The following is a 25,160-nucleotide window of genomic DNA, read 5'->3' as shown; positions in this document are numbered from 1 at the left end:
CCCTAATCAAGGGCCACTGGGATCAAAGGCCCCAACTCCCTCTGGTCAGGGCCAACCCAGAGAGCTCGTTAGCAGCAGCCACTCCTAGCTRGAGCTTTTCCCACGAGCTTTTCCCAGGAGAAGTCAAGGCCTCCTGCAGTTGTCCTTGCCTAGCTTCCCCTTTCCTGTTCACAGCAATCACCTTCTAGGTCCTCGGGGGTCCTCAGGAAGCCCACAACTTCCAACAAGATCCTCAAGTTCTAGTCAGAGCCCAACCACTGCTGCGCAAACTGCTGCGTCTGTTTGCTGCCTCTGTTAGCTGCGCTCTGAATGCAACAGAAGTCCAGCCAGAGGAAGATACCTTGCACTGAGATTCCTGAAAGAGCCTGCAAAAGTCAGTAAGCAACTGAAATCACCCAGACAGTTTAATTCTGCTTCACCTATCCACCAAAATTATATGCTATCGTTCTGAAATTTTTGTATGTGATTCATCATATACGACACAACTTGATTACAGTGTTCTTTGAATAAATGCCATCTATAAAAAAGGTGGTGACAATTGTCTAACTGAACTGAACACTCCTGAAGGATGCTCTTTTAACTTTCAAAGAGGTTATAAACAAAAGTAACATTCATGGATGCTGTTTTCCTTAGTCCAGATAGACTTAAGATCACTCCTCTCTTTTCATGATGTAAGGCCGAAACCTGTAGTCCTCCCTCAATCTATCCAGGGATAAATTCTTACCAATTTTAAATAATACATTTCCTGAATAACAACATCTGGAGATGTGGTAAGGATTTGGCCTTCTTCTTTGTCCAACATCATTACTGCATAATTAAAGGAAGGAAGATGTAACCTCTAATTTTCTTTTTCAGAAGGAATAGATTATGAAGGAACATTCTCGCTGTTTCCTGTTGGTCACCACAAAACATATGCTCATATAATAACAAAGACTGAGAAAGCTTTAGTAAAGACTTGAAATCGTCTCTACCTCTCCATGCCTGTCTTACCTTTTCCACTATCTCGTAGTCCATTTTGAAAGCCCAGAGCTGGAGCCTGGCGGAGAGCTCACTGATAGAGGAGAGGGTAAGGAGGAACTGCTCCGCGCTGCCCAGGGGGACGTCTGGGTTGGCCATCTGGGCCTCCTGGATTTTCTGTTTCTCCTCCTCAGTTGGGATCATGGTCAGAATTTTCTAGAAAGGAGGACAAAAGGTGTTAACGGAGAGGGACATACCTGATGGTGAGACACGTGGGACTGGAAGACCCAGAAGGGCAGGAGATGATGGTACAGAGACATTTAGGGGGTAAGTCTTCTAGCAGTGCACTTCTCCACTGAAGGCTTTGCCTTGACTTCATCTGAGCTCGTTTTACACCCTGGTGACTTCTTAGGAATGGTAAAAGCCCTCAGTCATGGACAGGAAAGTTAGGATAGCACCTTAACCAAGCACATTCAGCACAAAGGCACTGCACAAAAAAACAAAGCAAGTCCGATTATCTTGAACATCTGCAGTTTGTTAAAATGTATATACATCTATATGTATAAAAATACATTTTTATTTATGCATACGCAGCACATATGATTAATCACAGCGTCAAACACTGAAGGAAGATAGGGAGAATGGTTAGGACTGGTTTCCTCAGCTTTCATGCCCTTAAATCAAAACTGGCCACCCTTCTGCAAATTACAGATGGACTGAGGGTGGGAGAAGGAGTGAAATTTTGTAGCCTGTGATTTACAGCAGGTCAGAATAGATATTAAGATCCCTTTCGGCCTTAACATCTATGAATCCTTCAGTGCACTCGTGGGTATACAGAAGTAACTTGAGGCCCATTTGCAGCTGGAGGGATGTTTTTTGCAGCATAACTTGACATCGTCAGTAAGCGAAGTGGCACACTGCTTTTTGGAGGGAAGCCTGGAGGAGGAGGAAACACTGGTCCCCAGAGAGGGTGGAGGGCAATAGTTATACCTACCATGTGATGCAGCAATTGCTCCTGGCCCTTGCTGTTCTCACCATTTATTGCTTTCTGTTCAGTTTGTTTTGCTTTTTTAATTAAACATGGTAACTATTTCAGCATATTTGGTCACTTCTAAATATTTCACCTGAATTGAAGACAATTTCCCAAGGAACACTCACTGAATTTAAAGCTAAGTTATGCATTGTGTAGCATATGGACTTTTTCCTCTTTTTGTTTGACAGGTTTAAAATATTGACGAAAAAGGATCTCAATATTTTCATTTTTTGCTGTCAGTATTGCTCAAAACATTTATATTTTACTTTTAATTCTTGGATTTTACATGCTTGTTTGCATGTGGCAGCTTTTCTTCTAGTTCCTCTCAAAGGAACTGCTTCTTAATGAGTTTTTAACATACTAAATTCATTTTAAAATGAAAAAGAAAACCAAAACAACATAAGTGCATCAGATAAGTTGAGATCTTTACCCTGCTGATCAATACCTCATTAAAACAAAGCATTAGATTTACAACAAAACCTATGTTTATTCATCTGAAAAACAATATGTTTTTTTTTTTTTTTGCAGCCTTTTATAACGATAGAGGCTGTTTTGGAGTGAAGGAGAGAAGAATTAAAACCCAGCCAAAGAGCTATCAGCCCTGCCAATCCAAACTAGAGTCTGTTCCAGCACTGGACACAGCCAATTCATCAAAGTAGCACAACTGCCCCCTTCCGGTACTGATAATTCATCCGGCTGGTTGTACAGTGTTGCAGCTAAGTGTGGAGAATAAGGAATTCTTCCCTGGCCACTTGGGTGGAGAACAAGGGTTAAGCAAGCAAATAATGTTTGCTTTGTTGAACTGGGACTCATCTGATTTCAGCAACAGCATTTGTCTTGCTGTCCTTTTTCATATGCAGAGTTCCATAAACATAAAGAAAGAAGCATTTCTTTCTGTTAATGCTGGTTAGGCACTACGCCTTTCAGTTTAACAGAAAAATCTCCTTGCTTGGACTGTGCATAACAATAAGATATCTTCATTTTCACCTATGACCAAAGGAAACAGTGTGGAAGTCTGCGAGCTTCTACTTTAATGAGGAACATAAGCTTACAATCTATTCATATCCTAAGAAAAAAAAGAAGAGAAGGAAAATCCCTCAATACACTTCAGTACTTTTCCTTCCCATGTTAATGGCTGTTTGGAAAATGTGGAGGGTCATGACAGGGTTAAGTTGGAGAAAAGTTGCATGCCATGGGAAAAGGGGAACTGGGGAAACTGTTGCTAGCTCAAACAAAGAAGAGTCTCAACAGGAGCAAGCATACCCAAGGACACCGGTGCAGCTGGGAATGATACATCCTGAGAAAGTACAGATAAACCAGCAAAAGCCAGTGGGAACCAAGGTTAAGAACAAGACAGCTAGGAAGCAAGTAGCAAAGTACAAGGCATGATCGCTGCGTGCGTGATCGGTGTAATGATTGGCTACCTGTGACATAATCTGCATGATGACTGGCTTAGCAAAGTCTATCTGTAAAACTGCTGAAGCGGCTAACTTCTTAGTATAAATATGCTCGGATACAAACAATAAAGGTCTCAGGACGCAAACCCTCCTGAGTCCGTGCTTTAATCCGCCACAGGAAAATATTCTGATGTACATCTACTCAGACTGGTGGCATATGTTGACTGATTTTGAGATGTGCTATCCATCCACCCACAGATGCTGAAATCTGTAACTTGGGTCATACCTAGCATCAAATTAGAGATTTTAAGTAGCTGCTTCAAAGCACTTCTCAGTGTTTAACCAAAACTCTTATTAAAAAGTTCAGCAACAAAAGAGAGGCTGAGTCATAAATCCATACGAAGAGGTATTTGGAAGAGAAACCTTAGAAGCTAGGCCTTCCAGTGCCTATTCCTCTCCTAAACAGTAACAAGAAGCCAGCACTCCTTCAAGTGAGCCAGGGCAGCTTGAAAACAGGATCATATGAACATCCATACATGGAGAGTTCAGCAGTAGCCATGTGATGGATGTGAAAATGTTTCTGATGCATTTTTGAAGGCTAACACTTTAGCAGTATTCTCAGATGCCTCCTACAAATAACTAGGGCTTTTGGCAGCTACCCAGGGATCCCACAAGTATTTTTGTGGTGGTGCAGGGCCTTTACTCTGGAGATTTTGCACTGCTTTCGTGCATTTTAAAGAGGGCAATGAAACAGTAAGCTTTACTTCCAAAGGGACTCTCCTCCTCCTTGAGCTTTATGTAAACAACACAAGCCAGATGGAGCTGACAAAAAATATCTGAGTCCAAGTACCGCAAATCTGCTGTGCTGCTGAGCTGGGTACTATAGGATGTGAAAAGGGGAATGACAAGCCAAAGAGCCTTTACTTGCAGTGCCAGCTCTCAAAGATCACCCCTGCTGCTGAAGTGCTGCTGCCTTGATAGGATCAAGGCTGTTGCTGACATGCTGGCAGATCTCATGCCATCCAGAGTGCAACTGCCTCCCTAACAACAGCTTATTCACCAGTGCTTTTATCTGCTCGAGCAAGTCATTGTTATCCTGCTGATCATCAGGCTCTTCGTGTGCTCCTGAGCAAGTAATAAAATGCTCCTATTTTTGATTTTCACTCTATGATTAATTTGAACCATTTGTTCAGTGCTGAAAATTGATGAGTCTACCATCTGCCAGTATATTTATTATTTTATTATTTTTTTTACACATTGCTAACAGCAAAATCAGATAAAAATGCAGCAGGGCAGAAGGTAACTGGCACTTGACATGACCATTAAATCATAAATAGCTTTGAACCTAATCATTAGCTCATAATGCTGTCCACATTATGGCATTCTTCAGGTAAAGCAGAGAAGAACGGGTTATTAACAACCCCTATGCTGATATCCTCCTTGCTAATAGAGTGACACAACACCATGTGATATACATATTTCATTTCCATGTATTCTCACACAATCATTTAGGCGAGAGAATAAAATTGAAGGAAAAACAGTGCAGAAGTCTTCATGGAGAAAAATCAATTATTTTGGGTCATCTCATTTACATGTGATCATAGATCCTAAATGTTTTGCTCCTGCACTTTAAAAAATACCCCTAAATTTCTGCCTTTCCTTTGTTCCCTCTCCCTCCTTTTCTTTTTGGACACTTTGGCCACTTGCTTGAACTTTCAGTCAAGAGATAGAACATCAACCTGTCACTTCCCTGGACTCAGCTATCCTGACATCTAGTTTCCAAAAATTTCTAAGAGGAATGCTTTAACAAGGTTCACAGAGCAAAATTCATAGGAAACTTGGGCTTAATTTTAGGCACACAAGCTGTCCCTGAAAGACTCAGGAAGAGGCTAGGTACCTCAGAGAGGGATTGACAGCAGCCAGCACAGGGAGAAGCAGGTACCTGCACTAACCAGCAAGGCAGATGGGTGAGCAATCACTCTCCATCTGCCAGAGGGGTCACAGGCCTAAATGTGGGATGCAAGGAAAAAACTTAACCAGAGACTATTAATAGCCTGGAACCTCTCCATAAATCAGGTACTCACACTACCTCTTTTGGGAGATAATGGGACATCTCAGTGATGATGAGCTTGCTGGGGTGGCTTTTATATTTTATTTCTGTTGGTTTTGTTGGGAGAACAGAACTTAAAGAAAAATTGGGAAACTAAATACCTGGCTGTATTGGGTCCTAAGTTTTCTGTGGCTCAAGGCCTACAAATTCATAAGCTATATATTCAAATACACATTAGTGGATACTTCATCTGATGTTTGATAGGCCTCAGCAGAAGATTCAGATCCAAAAATGGCTTTCACACTTTGGCTTCTCAGATACCCATTAATGAGACACATTGATGGTTTGTATTACCTGCAAAAACTCTAACAAAACAAAAGAATAGGAAGCTCAGGACTTCACAGTACATGAGGTCACCTGCACTAATTTTCTTTGAACTCTTCCAAAATGATCCAGTTCTGAAAAGGGACTATATTTCAAATACCTTATAATGAGCTCTGTAAATCAGAAACTGACAGCTATTGCTTCATTCAGATTGCTCCACTTCTTCAACTCTCTACCAAAATGCAAGAACATGCAACTGCTGTTCAGAGAAACCATGGATGATGTCTTGGTTTTCTGCAGGGAGTAAAAGGGTAGCTTTTTTCTTTAAATAAAGTCTGAAACTTGCTAGGACTGATACACTGACAGAAAATGTAGAGCCAACACAGCATTCATTGTTTGAGTCAATTATCTCTTCTGTCTACATTGTGAAAAAGCTGTTCTTTTCAGGCCAAGCTAGCTAGCATAATTTGAAACATCCCATCACACTTCTGCAATGTATTAGATAATCAGTTTGGAAACTACAGTTAACAGTGTACCATGGCAACCATCAGAACATAAGCTTAAATACCTTCATCATATCTGAAAATTGAATTAGGGGGTTTTGTTTATAAGTGTCACCATTGGCCTTTCTAACACCAGGCTCTCATTCCTTGTCCCTTTTTACAGCTCAGGGGTACCTAACCACTTCAAACACATAGGCTTTAAAGTACTTACCATGCTTGGCTAGCATACCTGGAGAGTTTTTTCATCTCAGATAGTCTTCCTAAAAGCTACACCCACCGATGCAATGCAATATTGTGTACCATCACAAAGCAACATCATAAAGCAAAAAGCAGCCCATCTTAATCTCCTTACAGTATTACCCCAATTTTACTCAACTAAATTAATAATACTCTTGGGTATAATTCAATTTCAATCTGCATTCCCTTACTGAGTAGCATTCTACGGAGGGATCCACTCATTTCCTTTACTAAAGACAAGCAGCAAAGACTGTTCTAGTGGACTCTATTCTGTCCATTGCCCATGATACACTTCATTAAAATTACATGCCAGGATTTTAAGCTTGGCTTTTTTGCTTAACTCACAGAAAGCCCTCATCCATGCTAAGTAAGCAGTTCTTTGTTCTACAATGAGTTCCCAGTTGTTTGAACACAGTGAATGCCAAGCTTTCAAAGAAAGGAAAATACAACCACTTTGGCAAACGCAAGGTGGCAAAAACTTCTTAGCTGGATTGATGCATGCTTGCAAACACAGATTGTGCTTTTCTTTGAAAGCATGGTTCTAACAGTGCATGTTCTGTAATCTAAACTGGCTACATCTGCCATTCTAACACCAAGCCCCCATTCATTGCCCCTTTTCACAGCTCAGGGCTACCTAACCACTCCAAACTCATGGGCTAAAAATACTTAACATCCTTAGCTCTAGAGGACTCTAAAATACCTGGAGAGTTTTTCTCCTATCTCAGTTACATATTTTAAGTTAAAAAGCAAAGAATGAATTAGTAAGAGCCCTTCAAAGTCAAAAGCAAAGCAGCATTCAGCAGAATTTAGGACAGTAGTGTAGGGCTTACTGGGTCAACATGAACTTCATGATGAGTTGGGCTATTGCAGATGCGTAGACTACATCCCACCACATCAATGTCTTGTTATCAGTGCTACTGTCAATGCTACTTTAGTCCGCTGTCCTTAAAAGGCTCCATTTTAAGATACTGTTTGACCTGAACTTGTCCACCAAGAAGAAGAACTGAAGTCACACACATGCACTAATGTGACAGTGAAGATGTTCTTTAGCAAAGGACTCACGGACAGGGCAAAGGAAGGCTCAGGTAACTTTACACACCCCCCCGTTGGTGAGCTGCTCCCTATTGGTTTCCCTAAAAGCTGAAGATGATCCAACCAGTCTTGCCTAAGTTATAACTTCTCTGAAATTTTAGCACTGAATGTAAGGTTCTCACTGCAGCATATTGCCTCTCTTCCACTGCGCTTCTCACACCTCTCTTTTCTGCTTAGTAGCCATGATATCTCTTCTAGATGATATCTCTGCAGATAGGTTTTTGAGTATGCAGTCATGCAGGTTTTTAATTAAACAAACTGTATAATTTTTTCCACACCAGTTCTGTTTCATTCAACCCACAGATTAGCTATAAAGTGTACACTATAGCAAATATTTTGCTTTATTCTCTGCAGTTTTTATATAAATGAAGCTGATGCATACACTCTTACTGCTTCTTTAATCATCACTACAATTATTTCCTATTATTTAGGAAATATAGTTACAGACCAGGAAACTTTCTAAAAATTCCAGAACAAAAAGACAGCCCCAGTCCCCTTCAACATAACCCTAAGGCTAAAGCCAACAAATACATGGATACAGTGGGGAAGAGCAAAAGCAAACAGTAAGTCTATCTATACCATAGATGAAAAGGGCAGCACAAAAAACTGCCTGAGGCAGGGCCCTGCTGAAAACAGCGGGACCCATGATGACACGATGCGGCGCCTCTTTGTGCAACTCTTGGCCAAGTCTGCATAGCCCAATCCAGCCCTCCATTAGGTGCAAAAGTCTGTCTGGCTCTGTAACAATGTGCTCTGAGAAAAATCTGTAAATTGGCACTTGGGGAAGGGAATCAGAATGCAATGCAAGGTTTAACCTGATGAGCAGTAAATAAACATGAAACTATATATTGAGAAAAAATTTGCTTTTTCTCAGTGAAAACAATCCTTCCCAACCAATGAAGGCTTCATTCCACAAGGTGCAAAGTACTTGGGCTCTGATCCATCTACCTTTTTCTCTCGTTTTTAAATACCCGAATGATCACATCAGGATTACTCACATCCTGAGCTTCAAGATGTGAACACAGAATTCAGAAATCCTATTATTGTGACCACTGGACAAGTATATCAGCAGKGTATTATTTCCTGGCTTCTGAACTCTTCAGTGTGAAAGCTTCCTGCATTTATCATATGTATACTTTAAATGAAATTATGGGGTTCTGGCAGCTAATGGAAAGGCCACCCAAAGGAGGGTTGTGGTGGTACAAGGCTCTCACAACTGTGGACACCACAGGTGGTTGGCACATGGACAGTGCAGCTACAAATGTTGGTGGCACTGGAAAGGGTAGGCTGTCCAGAGCAGCTGAACTTCTCTTCAGTGCACCAGGGAAGGCAACAATTCAAAGGAGATGATACATGCAAGATAATGAAGATGTTTCCTTCTCTATCAGTCACTGTACATTGGGCTCTCCATGGAGAGGCTGTCTACTGCACTGTGGTCTAACTGGCAGTCTGCAAGAGTTGGACTTGACGCAGGGGGTGTGCCTTTGCAACCTTTGAAAGCTTACTACGGCAACCTGCAATGGTGGCCACATAAATGCCAGCAGGAAACTCAAGGTTACCATAGTTGCCTCAAATACGGAAATCTGACCTACTGGATAGAAAAAGAGCAGCATGTGTTGATCTACAAAGTTACTTTTTCAGTCTGATGCAGAATATGTTATGTATGTATATAGCAAATAAGTAATACATCTTTGGGAAAAAAATATAATCTAGTAGGGATAAATCAGGCCTTGCCTTCTAGCTAAAACAATCTTTTGCCTTTAAGTATTTCTTTTGCATGTAACTGTTGGCAGCTCAACTGCCATACTAGCCAGCTTTTCTCATTTTCTTCTGTAGTCAGCGTAGGAAAGGTGGAGAGGGGGAAATCACGAAACACTGCGCCAAACCACTGAATCACTGAAAGGTGACTGTGAATCAATACTGGACCTATGCAGTTAAACACTGGTAGAGATTTGTAACTGTGCAGATTACACTTACTAGATGATACAGGCTTATTCAAAACTCATTTGAAATCAATACAACCACAATGAAAAAGAACAGAGGAGCAGCAGGCTTCTTTTACACTTCATAGAAGAAAAAGTTTTGATAAAAAATAGTAACAAACAGAGCTCATCTTGGATCTTGGTAAGAATATCTGCAAAGTGAAACATGTAATGGTAAAAATTACATCATCTGTAATCTTTATACTAACTGCTTTACTTCAAACAACAGTAACACCGAACTACCATTCTGAGGAGAACTAGTCACTGTATTTGTTTTCCATTAGATATACCATCAAGTTCAACAGCTAGCTGGACATAAACTTTATTAAACCCTGTACCAGTTGCGTCAGCTCTAGAAACTCCCTGCCTGTGCTTTGGTGCTCTGTGAGTATGTGGGCACAGGCAGAACTTGACCTACAGTTAGAATTTTAATAACTCTAATAAAAGTAAAAGGAAACTGCACTTTGGAGGAATACACAGTACGCTGAAAACCTCAATAGGAATTGACACCACTGCTATTCAAACTTGTATACTAACAAATTAGCACAGAAATCCACGTTTACTGAGCATTTCCAACCTCAGGTGAATGCTGCACACTGAGTGCACTGCACCGATTTGACAAGTTTCATACCTCAGCAATGATGAATACATCACCTCTTCCCTCTTCCACGAAAAGTCTGGCCCATATCATATGCAAAATTTGAAAAAAAATGAAATGCTGAAAATTCAGAGTTGAAGGCATTGACTACTCCTTCTTACCTCTATTCCTTCCTTGTTTAAGGCATATTCGTCAAAGTTCAAAATAGCAGTCTTGATAGTCCGTGGAGGGGGCAACACTGTCAAGCCAATATTAATAGCATTGCTTCGTTTTGAGTCCAATACAATGATCTCCTGCCGTTTCCCATCTGCAGCAGTTTTCTTGATAAACAAGAGAAGAACAAGAAAATTACTTCTCCAGTCTGTTTTATAAAGTTATTCCTTTCATTAAGGCCTTTCCCTACACAAGGGTGCTAACACTGAATATAAATCTAGTTCATTTACAGTTATCAAAGAAAGCAGAATTCTTCACCACAGACCCCAAACATCCTTGCTGGCGTCAACATGAGCTGCCAGGATTTAAGCAGAGAGCTGAAATTAGTCTCTGGTCATGTGCAAGGGTAAAGGATAAAGCCTGAGGATAAAGCATATCACGCATGTGTTACTGCGAGTCCTGGGAATATCGAAGTTTGGGTCAAGAGTCAGTCTGAAAAAAGCCTGGTGCTGTCACCATAGGGGCAAGAGGAGGTGTTGCATTGCCAGGCACTGCTGGAGCTAGCCACAGTGGTGTGCAGAGCACAGTCTGGCAGGGAGAACAGCAGGATGGCAGAACAGCTCCAGATCTCGGTTCCCAGTTGGCTGCACGACCCCACACAGGCCAGTTCACCTCTTTCCCTCATCACCTAGTTGGGAAATGGGCAGAGTAATTTTGACCTACCTACGAGGGCTCTCCCGTGCTGGCCACCTACCTGGGGTCGCTGGCACAGGAGCTCTGCAGACCCTCCTGGAGAGGCTGCTCTCTGGCTGCTGAAGGAAGGGTGTTCTCCTACCACTTTTTGCTCATGGTATTTTAGTCAAGCCCGTCACAGGTGCAGAATAACTTTAACCCACCTACTTTTTTTGCATTCTTTGAGACTGGACATAATCTTTAGGTCCTTCCTCCAGTAAAAACAACAGCATAAATAATAACAAAAGTGCAAAGAACTAACAACATATGCTTTAAATTTTATTCTAGAAAAGCAACAAGAAATGTCTTCCTCTCCTTCCACATTCTTAGGTGCTAAAATGCATACCAGTTAGGCAAGGTGATTTACAAAGCATTTATATGGCATATATACAGTGCTGAATGTATTTTTTACTTTTACTTTAGAGCATGCCTTTTATTCTCTCAATGCACTGTGCTAGAAGGTGTCTTTTTGGGAACTAAACATGTTATAACCCATGCAGCTGAAAGAGGACTCTGCTCTGCATATACTGGAGGGCAGAAGGAGAAGGAGAGAGAAGATGAGAGTGTACGATGGAATCCAGCTGCAAATGTGACTTTTTTCCCCCTCTCTTTCCATATATATGAACTTTAGAAACATGTTGTTTTCTTTTTTTCTCTTCTTCGTCCAACCACAGAAACAGACGAAGGGGTGCTGACAAACATAGGGAAAAGGCCAACACACTTATACAGGCAAGCGTGTACATGGTTTGTTATCCTCAAACCTATGTTTCAGTACAGCACAGGCAGCAGGGATGTGACCGTGGCCTCCCCGCAGAGCCTGTTGCTGGGATCGGGGTTAGTGGCTCTTGCAGCAGCAGCCTCAGCACAGATGCACCTCACAGAGGTGGAGAGGGACTGAAGTGTCCCAGTTCCCACACTGCTGTGTGGCAGCCCATACAGCTGTGCAGCACACAGAATTATCCCCACTAAGGGCAGCAGCAGTGTATCTTGCATCTCTTGTGGATTTGGGGGAAGCTCAGGAGCAGACTCTCACTGCTGGAGTCTCAAACAGTGTGCGGGACTACTTCTCAGACCATGAAGCTTTGCTCTGCCACTTCCTTTGGGTCCCTGCCACAGCTACCGTTGAATCAAAAACAACCCTACTGCCAGGTCTACATACTGCTTCTATGTTGGAAGACCTATCTCGATTAATAGATATGATGGTTTTTATCAAAGTACCTCTAGCTGCGAGTCAGCCCAGAATACAAATGCAGTTATACCACTATAGAGATGCCTTCTCCTGGCATAATTCAGTTCTCTGCCTGACCAGGAATTGGCATACTGACCAGTATTAACAGGGCTGCACAGCATGTGTGGCATTGTAACACTTTCATCGCATGGATATGATTAATATCAAATGATACAACTTCTGTATGTAGATGAGACTGAAATCAAATGCAGGAGCTGGGCACTTCCACACACGCATAATCTTTGAAAGTAACAAGAAGTTTCGGGGTTTTTTTTTAATTAATTTAAAAAGAAACAACTCTTGTCTTGCAGTAAACAGGATAAATTTTAGGAGACCAAAAATGACATTCATTCTCAATTTTTATACCTCTGCTCTGTCAAAATAGCTTTCTTCTTGGCACCTTCAAAAGCATCCCTGAACCCTTCTTGAACTTTCCCTTCTTTGAGTAACAGATTCTTCTTTTTATCTGGGAGCTAACTGAAGGATCTGAGATACAGCCTTTCCTTTAAAGCAGTCATTTTTACTTCCAGGGCCATTAATCATTTTTTCAGGACCACAGTTAGTGGCCAAGACCACATAAAAACAAGCGGGGTTCACCAGAGACCACTTCCTCTTGAGTCTCTATCACACTAAGCCTTTTTTAAACCACCACTTTTTACCTTGTACTTCACAGCACAGATTTACACAGCTCCAAAGAATTTATGCAGAAGGGAAAAGGCTCAGGGAAAGGAGTTAAATTTAGGCTTCCCATATGCGGTATGGCTAAGTAAGCCTCAGCTCCGTAGCTCTGTTTTTAGGTTCCTAAGTTTGACAAAAGAGACATATTCATTTGAGGGACGTACGATGCCAACCACTGGGTTGACTGCGACTACAACAGTGCTCTCTCTCCTTTGCAAGGGGTTATGAAAGACAGATGAGTTGTAGATGGGATGTAAGCACATATGTATTTTCTAGAGCTATATCTGCACATTGGGTAAAAACATTTGGGGTAACTAACTCTTTTGAAAAATGGGGTCAGAAGAGATTTTAAATCTGGGGAAGAAGGCTGAGATACAAAGAAATCCTTTCCAAATGAACAAAATGATGACGAAAAGAGAAAGATTTTACTACTTTGAACTTTATTACCCTACCATTAGGAAAATAATTCATTTTTTTCCTGCAATGAAATTGCACATGTGTAAGTGTCTGGCTATTAAAAGAAAGTACAACTATTAACTTCTATTATAATCCTAGGTGACCTCAAGCTGTTTTTTATTAGCTCATTAACAGAAAATGACTTCAGATGGTTGAAGGAAGAGTGCACTCAATTCCATATATTGATGTGTCAATATATAGCATACACTCTTATGTGCTGAATATTATATGATTAAATATGAATATAAAATTAAAATAAATTCAAAATACAAATATGTCAGGTGATATAATTTGTGGGAAACTATCATTCCTACAATGTATTAAGAATTGTGGTGTATTTAGAGCTGTATAGGACCTAACTGGCCAGATTCTGTTGCCTTTATGAAGGCTGTGTAGTCCAAATACGTTATTCAAAAACAGCATTGCAAAGAGTAAACGGTCCCACAGAAGGTGATCTCTGGTGTGATGAGCAGATAGTCTAAAACACAGCTCTTTCCTTTAATTAATTCTGGGAGCAACAAAATTTAAGTCGTTTTCCCAAAGATCATGTAAACAAATATGTTCCTTAATTTTTTACTCCTAATAGTTTTTTACACCTGTGGGCACATAATGGATCCCTATATCCACTACAGGGTAAGGATGAATCAGCAAAAAATTATTTTTAAATGACACACAGAACCTAACAGAGGGCAGAAGGGTTGAACAGTAATATTTGATACCAAAGAACATGCTTGTTTTCATTTTCCTTCACAGAAACATAAACACTTGGAAGTACTTTGCCAAAATACCTGCACTGTTTGGCAGAGGGAGAAGGAAAGAAATTCTGGACTGGCTTGGAGGGGATACTTGATCACTTTTTCTGTTCACTAATGAGTTGTCGTAGCCCTCTAATCCAGAAAATAGACTTTCTGCAATAGAAAGTGCTTGGCTAACTATAACCAATGAGTGACTTGTCCAGATTGGTGCATATTTTCCTAAAATCAAGAACCCCTTCCCCAAGACTCCCATATTGCATCCCACAATTTAAAATCCATGGCATTTTATTGCAGTCTATTGTGTTTAATGAAAAATTTCTCATGAGCCAGGAAATAGTCATTTATAGCTGTGTGTTGTGGAAATCACAGTGAAGGATTAGAAACTGGAGTAAAATTGGTTACAGCTGTATGAAAGAGCAAATGCAAAGACAGAGCCAAAAACCCCACACCCTGACTTCTCTTTTCCTCTCATCATTCTGGACTACTCCTTTTCCATGCACCTGCTTGCATCTACTGCTATGAAATCTGGAGAACTGACTTTTGATTTGTTGCTCTGTGCTCTTTATTCAGCTGAACCAACTGAGCTGTGAGTCAGACTTTACGATATTATAGAATAAACCTGTTTTGGATTGCAGCCATTGGACACAAGAAACTAGACACAACGGGGAATGTTCTCCCTGGAAAGAAACCAAGAAGTCTGGAAAAAGCAAGAGCTGTCCTAATTTGAGTGCAATCTTCATACCAAACCTCAAGTCTTTTACAGATTCAGTGGTCTGCTTAATTATTCCCATTCTTACTTGATGTAAAGACTATCTCCTGCCCTGGAAGATTTGCTGGTATTCACCAAAAACGTGCAGGAGTCTCAGAAGCCTGAGTAGACTTCCACTACAATAATTCTCAAGTCATCACTGTCTTCTGTACAGAGACAATGATATTTCTACGTCTGTGTTATGAAGAGGGAGGAAAGAAAGCCAAAAGTATAATGCCTCATGCAGAGAGCGGTATTAGTCTCCAAGAGGAAAGCAGTCACCTAAATCATTCCTCAGACTTGCACCAATTTCAGGGAAATCTGCTCACTCATCTTTCAGCCAGAAGCCAAAAGCTGTGCCAAAGCATCAGGCAGCACATGCAGGTTTAGGAAGCAAGTGTGAGGGGAAAAAAGTGGCCAAAGGTAGTTTGGGAATGTGCATGGTAAAAGATTGGAAAAATAAGTCAAAATGTAAACAATCTATCATTTTATCAAAATTTCTGGCAAGAAAAAAAGATTAGGCCAGATTGATCCATTACAATATTGGCATTTAGCACGCAGTTGAAGTTTGGAAATGGCAAATATGTCATAAACCCACATTCAATTCAAGGAATTAAGTGTTTTATGGATCTAAGAAAACTTTCTCATTCCTTCCATCTATGAACCATCTGTGGCAGATTTGTATTTATGGGGAGAGAGACGAGGAGGAGTAACATGCCACAGTGTCACCAACATTCTTTCCTCAGCAGAGAAGGAATTAGAGAGAAAGAAATTAATTTCAACATCTGCCAAACGAACTATCAGCTGAATGTGTTTTTAAAGCTGCTATGCCATACGTTTCAGATCTATATACAACCCATGTCTGAAAGCTGTTTCTGCATCTCAGAAAATCCAGCTAAGAACAGAGAGCAGTGGGAGCTACGTGGTTCATGTATTTATAGATCTATTGTTTGCTTAATGGGTGGTTAAATTGTTCAAATTGTGATGCTTCTCCTTGGTTGAGAAGATCAAGAATGACCATCAGAAAGTTTTGAGTTAATAGCCTGGACAAGTGAATAGCCTGGACAAGTGAAATGAAGAGATACCATCATGAGACATCTGAACTTCCCAGATTATGAGCAACCAATAACATATAAAATACATCATAATTTATGCCAGCAGAAGAGAAGTAGAATGCTCAAGCTACTGACTGTTTTTTATGTCACCATAAAACATATAGGCCTACATATAAAACAAACAAGAGATTTATTTATTTATTTTAAAGAAGAGTGATGTTACAGAGCATCTTTTACTAGCATTTTAATTGAAAAAGAACAGTTTCCTTGATACCAATTGTTCTGCTTACATTAGAAGAAAGATTGGCTTATGCAGCGATGAAAAACAAATGTTCTAGCTAACAACTTTTAAGCCAACTTCAAAATCCCGCTAATGTTAAGTATAAGAGAACTGACTGTTGCTGAGTCTAATGTTAAATAGTCATGTCCCCAGCGTCTGAGGATTTATTGCATAACACTGCTCCTAAGGAGTAAGGAATTCCTAGCAATAAAGATATTTCCTGTGCCAGCTTCTATCCTAAATTTTGGATAGTTCAATTGTCCAAACTAAGGATTTAAAAAATGTACGTTCACCAGTTAAAAAGAAAAAAGAAAAAAAAATCTCCTGTGGAGTGTTTAAATGTAAACTTGATCCAGCTGATAAATTGATCCTTTAGATTCAAGTACACATGTAGACTTTTTTTCAGTAGAACTAGTCTGATATTCTAACCTTTTACATAATTCCTAGAGCAATTAGGAAAATATTACCAAGTGAAGAACTGTCAAATATACAGATATGAATCATCATGCTGTAACCTTTACAGAGCAGAAAATATTTCAGATTTCAACACCTAGTTTGGCACTCAAGTTTGAGCATCCTAATGTAAAATGTTGGTATTCCCCAGTCGAAATGATATCCAAAATTGGCAGACATGAGACAAGAGGGCAGCATGGCATGTACTTAAGGCAGGTATACGCTGCTGGGCTCATCTCCTAATTTCAGGTCATGGAATATCTGCTGTCATAGACCAAGCTAGAAACACATCCAGTAATTTCCACTGTTGTCATATAAACAATATAAATCATCTAAATCTAAGTCAAAATTAATACCAATGTAACAGCAAAATAATAGGAAGCTGAATATGAGTTGTACCTTTGTGACAGGCAGTTCCTTGGATTTAGACTCAAAGAGATGCTCCAGTTTGGAAGTGTCCACCTTAATGGGTTCCAGTTTCGACCACAGGAATTCTCTGCAGCGTTTGTTGTTTTTACACTGCCACTCAAATGGCCGTACCTCATTCCAAAACAGACGGATGGTTTTCTTCTTCTTTATGAATGCTGGCTGACCCCTAGAAACCTGGGGTGACCCTAAACCCTGAGGAGTGCTGAACAGTGGAGGAGGAGCCAATAAATTAGCAGAGGGTGGAGGTGGAGGTGGAGATCCAAACAGTGGGGGAGGTGGTGGAGGCAGCAAACCCAGAAAAGAAGGTGGAGGAGGAGGAGGGGGAACAAGGGAGTCCCCAGGACCCATATCCATGTCCAACACATCTACATCATCCTCCTCCCCCAAGTCTGTAAAATCCATGTCTTTGATTTTAAGTTCTCTAGGATTAGCCATCAGCTGATCCCAGATGTAGTCAGATTCCTTCTTTGGCTGTGCTGGTGTTTTCTCAGGGACCTGTTCACCAATTTCATCTTCAGATAAGGCTGTCCCCTTGGCCAGCTCACCACTGTTGAATTTTTCCGCAAAGGCTTTCACGCTGCCTTGGTTGTCCAGGTTTCCAATCTCCATCTTTTTGACACTTTCATCTTTGGCCTGCTTAGTGGCCTGAAGGATAGAGATCCTACTGGCTAGACTAGTGAGTGACTCCTCGCTTTCCTCCGTTTCCTTCTTTTCCTCCTTTGCCTCCAGCTCCTTCTCCTCTTCATCCTTGGGCTTTTTGTTATGCGCATACAACATGTCCAGCATAAACCGCTTGTTGTTAAGAATGTTGCTGCACTGCTCATTCACACCAGCATCCTGAATGGGCTGTGACCATGGACCTGTAATCACACACACACAGATGGGAACAGTCAAGGGGAGAGAGCCAGAGCATCAAGAATACTTCCCATCTCCTGGGAAAAATTTCTGGGAAAACATGTGCTATTAGCCTGACACTGGGCAAGCCACAGTTTTGAGTACTGAAATAAGTGACCGTGCTGATATCCAGCCCAATCTTGATGGGCTGGGAGTATTTCTCAAAAGTATGGGAGCAAAAAGTAATCAGTGTAGGTCAGGAGGCACTAATTAACTGTCAGGATTTGAAGGCTGAGGTTTCTTCTGAAATCTGTCAGATTTCACTTTGTATTTACAATCTCAGGTCATTTTATAGGGTGCTTAAATGCTTAGAACCTTTAATGCTCCAAAATAGGGATTGTAGATCATAACAATGGCCACAAAATAGGCTACAGTGATACTCCTAACACGGCTGGAAACTGCAACTACCCCAGGAAAACTTCCTTAGGAAAAAGATTTTCCCTGCCTGATTTCAAGGTCCATACAGAACTGCTTCCTCCTTCTTCACCCACCCTGCTGGCAGCAGGAGCAGCTTTCCCCTCTGGCTGTTCTTCAAACCTCCCAGCTGAGTACTAGGGCCATCTTCACAACACTGGCCACTTGAATCACAGAGTAGACTGCATACCCAGGGCAAAACTCTCAGGACAACTCTCAGTGATTACAAGTATAAGTCAGCTTTTTAAAGTTACTTCTAGGAATACAAGCACCTAACTAAAAGAAACCTACTGATTTTTGAAAATGCTGCTCATCAACCACTGTCATCTTCCCTGGAATATATGATGGAACTGAAAACTAATGGCCTTCTTCCCATATCATGTTCATTTAACATGTCACTATAATGAAGCCACGTTTTTCTGACTACTACTCTTTCCAATGATAATCTATAAAGAATACTGCTTTGTGAGACAGCACCATAAATAACAAACTATTGCAGCCTAACTGTAAAAATAAGTTATGCAACATTTTTAGACTACATTTCCCTGCATATTATACTACTAAAGAATGCAGGGAACATGCCAAAAAAAATGGTGCTTCTTTTTCCAATGGGCATCAAATGAAGTGATTAAACATAGAGTCTTCATCCACAGGATTGCTTTCTCACCAGGATTTGTCACCTAGCTGTCTCTGATGTAGTTTCACTAGGTAATACAAACTCCTTCCCCATGCTATGGCTTTCAACAGCTGAATTGCCCCAGAGGATTGCCTCCTCCTTGCAGCCGCTCCTTCAGAGATGTCCAAGATTGCTCCCAGAATCCCTTCCATAAATCCCACAGGACTTGCCCTCTCTGTTTTCACCAACTGGGATCCTCCAGGATTTAATCCCTTTCCCCAACTTCTCATCAAAATTCCCCCAGACATCATCTTTAATTTGGGCTCCCAAGTCTGCCTCCATCTGCCTCATAGCCAATCCAAGATGATTGCTATGAAGCCTCTCGCTACCTCAGTGCCCTCTTCCCACCCTCTCTCCACAGATAAAGCTGTGAAATGCCATCAAAGAAGAAAGAATTGCAGGAAGCAGAGTTCAGCAGGCTAAGGAAGGATGGGCATGGATCAAAGGTTTTACTCCTTTGTCCTTAATGTAGCTAGGCAGAAACACTGCGCCACCTCAGAAATGGCAAACTGCTTGTTGAGAATCTGGGAGGTGCTGGCGAAAGCACTCCTTTGCTTTCTGCATCTCCTTATCTACTAGATTGCAAACTATTCACTACATGAGACCTCCCTACATAGCAAAACTTAATAAGTCTTTGGTCTACTGGTAACGTGTGTCAATTTTAAGAAGCTGATTTTTCAATAGCTGGAGTACATTTCTAAACTATTAACAAAAAGTACGTACGCAATTATTTGAATGAAAGGATAGGTTGGTGACAGACAAGATTATAGGGAAATTTTTGTACCCTTATTTGCACTTGACTACACCACTGTGTAATGACATCCTTCATCTGTCATACCCACAATGTCTTTCCTACCTATACATCCATCTACTTTACTTAACAGTACAACAATAGTGCCACATTTTAGCTCAGCTTTGGCACTGATTGAAAAGAGATAGCTCTTAACTTTAGAACAAAATTAACGCTTCCTAGAAAATAATGATAGGGTTTAAACATGAACACGACAATCTAACAATTTATTGCTAAGAGGCAATGTGATTCAGAGTCACCCCTCTTCTTTCTGGGAAGAGCAAGACTGTATGTCACATCATGAAAAGTTTTTGTTTTCTTATTTAGAATTTAGCAAACTTAAGACAATGCACTCCACTGTTTAGCCCTATGCAGACTTGGAAATCAATTGCCCTAATCACATTACAGTCCTTTACCTCTGTAAAGAAAGTGGAAAAGAGCAATTAATCAACAAAGGTCAAAATCTGCCTTTCAGTCCCTGCCTGGGCTGCGTGACAAACTCTGGTTGTCATTCTCTCTCCTTGCAGCAAACTGGTTCATAGGGTATTTATCAGGATGGGCTATACTTCACATGTTCCTGGTTGCACATCTAACCAGAACCACTGATCACTACAGGACTGTTCTTTTCCAGACCATGTATAAGTTTATTTGTTCCTTGTGCCTCCCCCACATAAGCTAAGGATGGTCACAGCCCAGATCCACATTCAGCAGCTCCTTTGTATCCCTCTGTTTTCTGAAGCCTGACCAAGACAGGAAAAATCCTGGGAAAGAAAAAACATCCCACCGTTCCTTTCTCTTCCTGTTGCTTTAATAGTAAGTTAGGAGTAAATGCATGGAAAAATATTTTTGGAATCTCATGACAATTTGTATTAGGGCCTCTCATCTTGTTGTCTGATGTGTAGAAAAGCTAAATAAATTCTCTGGGAGATGCAATTTGCTGCAATACCATGATTAAGTAGTTAACATGCTAATATTGAGTGAAGAAAATGGTCTCAATCTAAAGGAAATCTCATTTCATCAAGGCCTTACTGTCCTTCCAAACACAAAACCCTGTCAAAGACTGTGGATTTCCAAGCATGGAAGAGACAAGGATTTGGTCATGGCGAAGGAATTATTAGTGATAGGCACAAAGGATCTATTTGCTAATTAACACAACAATATAGCTGCTAATTTAATATTTTTTTTTCCATGGGAAAGCCTTCATTATTGAAAAAACTTCACTTTACCAGTTTCATTGTCACTGGTTAACTTGTCCTCTCTCTCTTCCCTCTCTAAAGTGCTGCTTGCTGAGGATATGCTGGATGCAGAGCAGTTGTCTTTTTCATTCACTTCCTCATTCTGCCTTTCTTTTTCACTGAGTATTGCACTTTCTTCTGGCTCTCTCTCTGGTCCTTGCTCCACCTCACTCTCTGGTCCCACCTGGGTAGCCTCTACTTGCTTGGGTGTCTCCGCTCCCTGCTCGGCCTCTGCCTCAGCCTCCTTTTCTGGTTCTGGTTCTTTCTCTGTCTCTGTTTCAGGCTCAGGTTCACTGGCACTCACTGGCGGAGAGAACAACGGGAGAAAGAGATTCACTTAACAACGGCGTCTTGCGAGGCTCGCCCACCTAAACGAGAATGATATGGAAAATCGTACAAGTGCCTTGCGAAAAGAAAAGAGAAAGAGAGTCCATGGCATGTGTAACTTCCTGAACAAGAGGCTGGTGAACATTGGGTGAYGACAGCATTACACGTAAGAGTGGCCTGGCAAACCCCCTGGCTCACGGAGGCGGCTTAGCCTCCTGGCTGGAGCCAGGCGGCTGTTTTTATATATACTTCCACAGTTGGAGTATTAGACTCGTATACGAATTTGAACCACTAGAAAATGGGCATCCAACTTGAGTATGAATTGAAAACTCAGTGCCCAGACAGAGCCAGGAAGGAAGAGATCTTTTTAAAAGCAAATAGGAGGGAGATTTTGGCTCTTAGCTGAATACTCTCTGGTTTCTGAAGGAATTTTTAGGGAGCCTTCTTTTTTCACCTGATGAGGAACACTTCAACAAAAAAATACAAATATTAGTTTTAGTAACACAGTTAAATGGCACAGTCTGGAAATGGCACTGTCACACATTTGGCTGACAAAAAACATATGTATTTTCATGCATATTTACTTCAGAACAGCCACATCAAAACTGAACAAAGTTTCCAACTGCTTGGCATATGGCACAAATTTAGTTTCCAATTGGTTGGCATATGGCATACATTTAGGGTTTTTTTAAATCAGTTGGCACACAGCAAACGCTGTTGATGGTAAACTTGTTTTTTTCTTCCCTGCTCCATCACTGATAGTGAAATTCAGTCATTCACCTTTAGAGTTTTTAGCCAAACCAGCAGATTTTCACATGCAAATATTCTCTGCATGCTGCAAGGAAACTGGAGAGCATCCACACATATTCACATCAAGCAGCTTGCAATGCTCTGAAAATTGAAATGGCCATGCAAGAGTGATGAAAATGGACATGCATATTAGTTCTGCATACTCCTGAAATCCCTTTGTATTAAATCTTGTGCAAGAAAGCTGAACTAGAATGACCAAGCCATATTAGTTTCTTTCCTTTGTTAACTGCTTTTTATTACAATATTGCAAAATATGCTTCTGGACTTGTCACGGTCATTGGATCCCATGATATATGATGAGACTTTCTTTGAGAACTAAATGAATCTTTGAAGGAAAATGCATCATGCAGGAATGCAATCTAAGCATTTTGGTCCTCTGGGAGAAGGAAAATAGATTTATCCCAAGAAAGTATAAGCCTAAACAATAAAGGTCACAATATTTTCCTAAGACTGTTTCACATTGAGTGCCTATTCCATTTCCCGAGACACACAAAGAGCAATGATTTCTAACAACGCCTGTGCTAATCTTTACAATAACATACTTAAGGTTTAAACTAGCTCTTATTAATGCACCTTCAATACTGTATCATTCCCTGCTTCATTTTATGTCATTTAAGTGCACAAAACTACAGATAATTTTTTTGCCATTGATTTCATTGGAACTAAGTACTGCACTTTCACAAAGTGATTTTAAATGTCTAGTTAAATAACTATATATGCATATATATAAATTTTCATACATGTGTATACATATATGCTTGTATATATTTATATCTATCTATATAAAATGTACATGTAATATGTATAATATATAGTCCATGCACACTCAAACCTCTTTAAGAGGTTTTAAACACTCCCAATTTAGGAACTTACCTTTCTCCCTCTTCTACACAGAGAGTATTTAAAAGTCTATGATTAGATAGGTGAGCAGTTCTGTGGCTCTTATCACCCTAAATGTATCTTACTTCTGACTGTACCCTATTTGGGTACTGCCTATGAGAGAATCAGAATTATAAAAAGCTGACAAGAAGGTGGCAGACACTCTGAATCACCGTGCTGTGTTTCTGACCACAGCTGTCAGCGTGTAGGTATAGTATGACAGCATGTTAAAGTCAAGCCAAGACTGGACCATAACTGCCACAAGCTTAGGCATCCTTCAGGAGATCCTGGAACTAATGTGGTACCGCAGCATTGGAGAGACTCTGAGCTTGCAGCACTGCAATGGTCTGCAATTACTGTACACTTAAAAACAAATGTTATCGGTTTACCCTTGAAAAATCATCATTTATTGTGAATTTCTTTTTTTTTCTCCTAAAAGCAAATGTTGCTATCCAATGATCAAAAAGATCAACAGCTCACATAGAGAAAGGAGATGACTAAAATTTGGCCAGGATTGCTAATGCTTATGACACTGTGGTCGTCATGAAGCTACACTAAAGATTCAAAAAGGATGAAGTCAGGGGAGACATAAAAAATGCTTGAGAAAATGAGAATGTAAACCTAGAAAGCAACATTCAAAAGAATTCTGAATCTGTGCACCTGAAATAGTCCATAGATACCAGAAAGATGCAGTATCTTAGCAGAATCTAAAGTATACCAGAGAGTAAATAGCAATATATATTTATACCAAAGCCTAAGCACCTCCAGAACTAACCAGGGATATGCTTACATTCACTTTGACAGTCTCTCTCACTTTTGGGATCATGTCAAACAATCCAACTATAAGCCAGATAACTACAGCGAGCTAAGCCCAGTAGCTCTTCTCTCAAAAAGTAGTTCAAAAATCAAATCTGTCAACAAACTCTACCTAGAGAATAAACCCAGCAAGCTAGCCATACGTGTATCACTTGCAGTTCCATGCTGTAATAAATTGGGCTGATATTGGTAAGAACTTCTAAAGATGTTAAAAAATAAAATTCACATTGGATGGTTGCTGATGACCTCTTTTGAAAGGTCATCAGTATTTCAGTCCAGTATTTACTGGACTGATTTTCACACCAGACAAGTGCAACCTTGCAGGTGGCAACAGAATTAGGTAACGGACCAGTCTCTGTTCCCTTTGTTCAGTCTTCCTGATGATGAAGAGTGGGAAAACTCAGGGAAGCAAGTATGGTCATATCAAAAAGCAATGGCAAAATACTGTTTGATACCTTCTGAGAAGTAATGGTGATGCCATTATGAGCAATATATACTTTTAAAAACATAATGCAATTCTCACACATATATAGTTCTCATTAAAACCTGAGCTGAGCTTGCCAGATTCAGTAATAGAGGTAATTTCTTTTTGCTTTCGTACGCTATTTTTCACACTTCTCTCAAGGCTCAATTTGATTTTTTTTCTTTTTTTGGTTAATTAAAACAGATGAGAGATACTTTCTTTAAATGAACAGAAGTTTTATTTGCAATTGGATTCATCAGGAGGAGGAAAACTGAATGTGGCTTAAAGGACTAATTTTTGAATCATACACCCACTTCTTTTTCTGCCAGAGCTTAATCTCTAAAGATGTATTATCAGAAAAAAAAAAAAAAGTGAAGACTTATTGGGAGAATGAAGTCTCTCAAAGAAGCTATGTAACCTCATCAAAGAGATGGCAACCTCTCATTGATCACCTCTCTGAAATGCCTGTATACCAATGCACACAGCATGGCGAACAAACAGGAAGAACTAGAGATATGTGTGCGGTCGCAGGGCCATGATCTCATTGCCATTACAGAGACATGATGGGATAGCTCACATGACTGGAGTGCTGTCATGGATGGCTACGTGCTTTTTAAGAAAGACAGGCCAGGAAAGCAAGGTGGTGGAGTTGCTCTTTATGTGAGAGAGCAACTGGAATGTATTGAGCTGTGCCTAGGGGTGGATGAAGAGCGAGT

The 25,160-nt window shown here is 40.5% G+C and overlaps 1 protein-coding gene across 1 annotated transcript in view; it reads right to left on the bottom strand.

Moving 5' to 3' along the window:
• Window positions 1–990: 990 nt before the first annotated feature.
• Window positions 991–25,160, bottom strand: part of FHOD3 (formin homology 2 domain containing 3) — a gene marked incomplete at its 3' end in the record, with an annotated part of 119,984 nt that continues 95,814 nt past the window's right edge. The window contains exons 12-15 of the mRNA XM_026081377.1: window positions 21,141–21,452; window positions 17,111–18,000; window positions 10,335–10,493; window positions 991–1,173 (exon numbers count right to left, since the gene is read on the bottom strand). Of these exons, the coding sequence (XP_025937162.1) occupies window positions 991–1,173; window positions 10,335–10,493; window positions 17,111–18,000; window positions 21,141–21,452 (1,544 nt within the window). The remainder of the gene's footprint in view (window positions 1,174–10,334; window positions 10,494–17,110; window positions 18,001–21,140; window positions 21,453–25,160) is intronic.

This window comes from Apteryx rowi, unplaced genomic scaffold (genome assembly GCF_003343035.1).
Source record: "Apteryx rowi isolate R43461 unplaced genomic scaffold, aptRow1 scaffold_1163, whole genome shotgun sequence".
Classification (NCBI taxonomy): Eukaryota; Metazoa; Chordata; class Aves; order Apterygiformes; family Apterygidae; genus Apteryx; species Apteryx rowi.
This window is presented reverse-complemented; position numbering and strand designations above follow the sequence as displayed.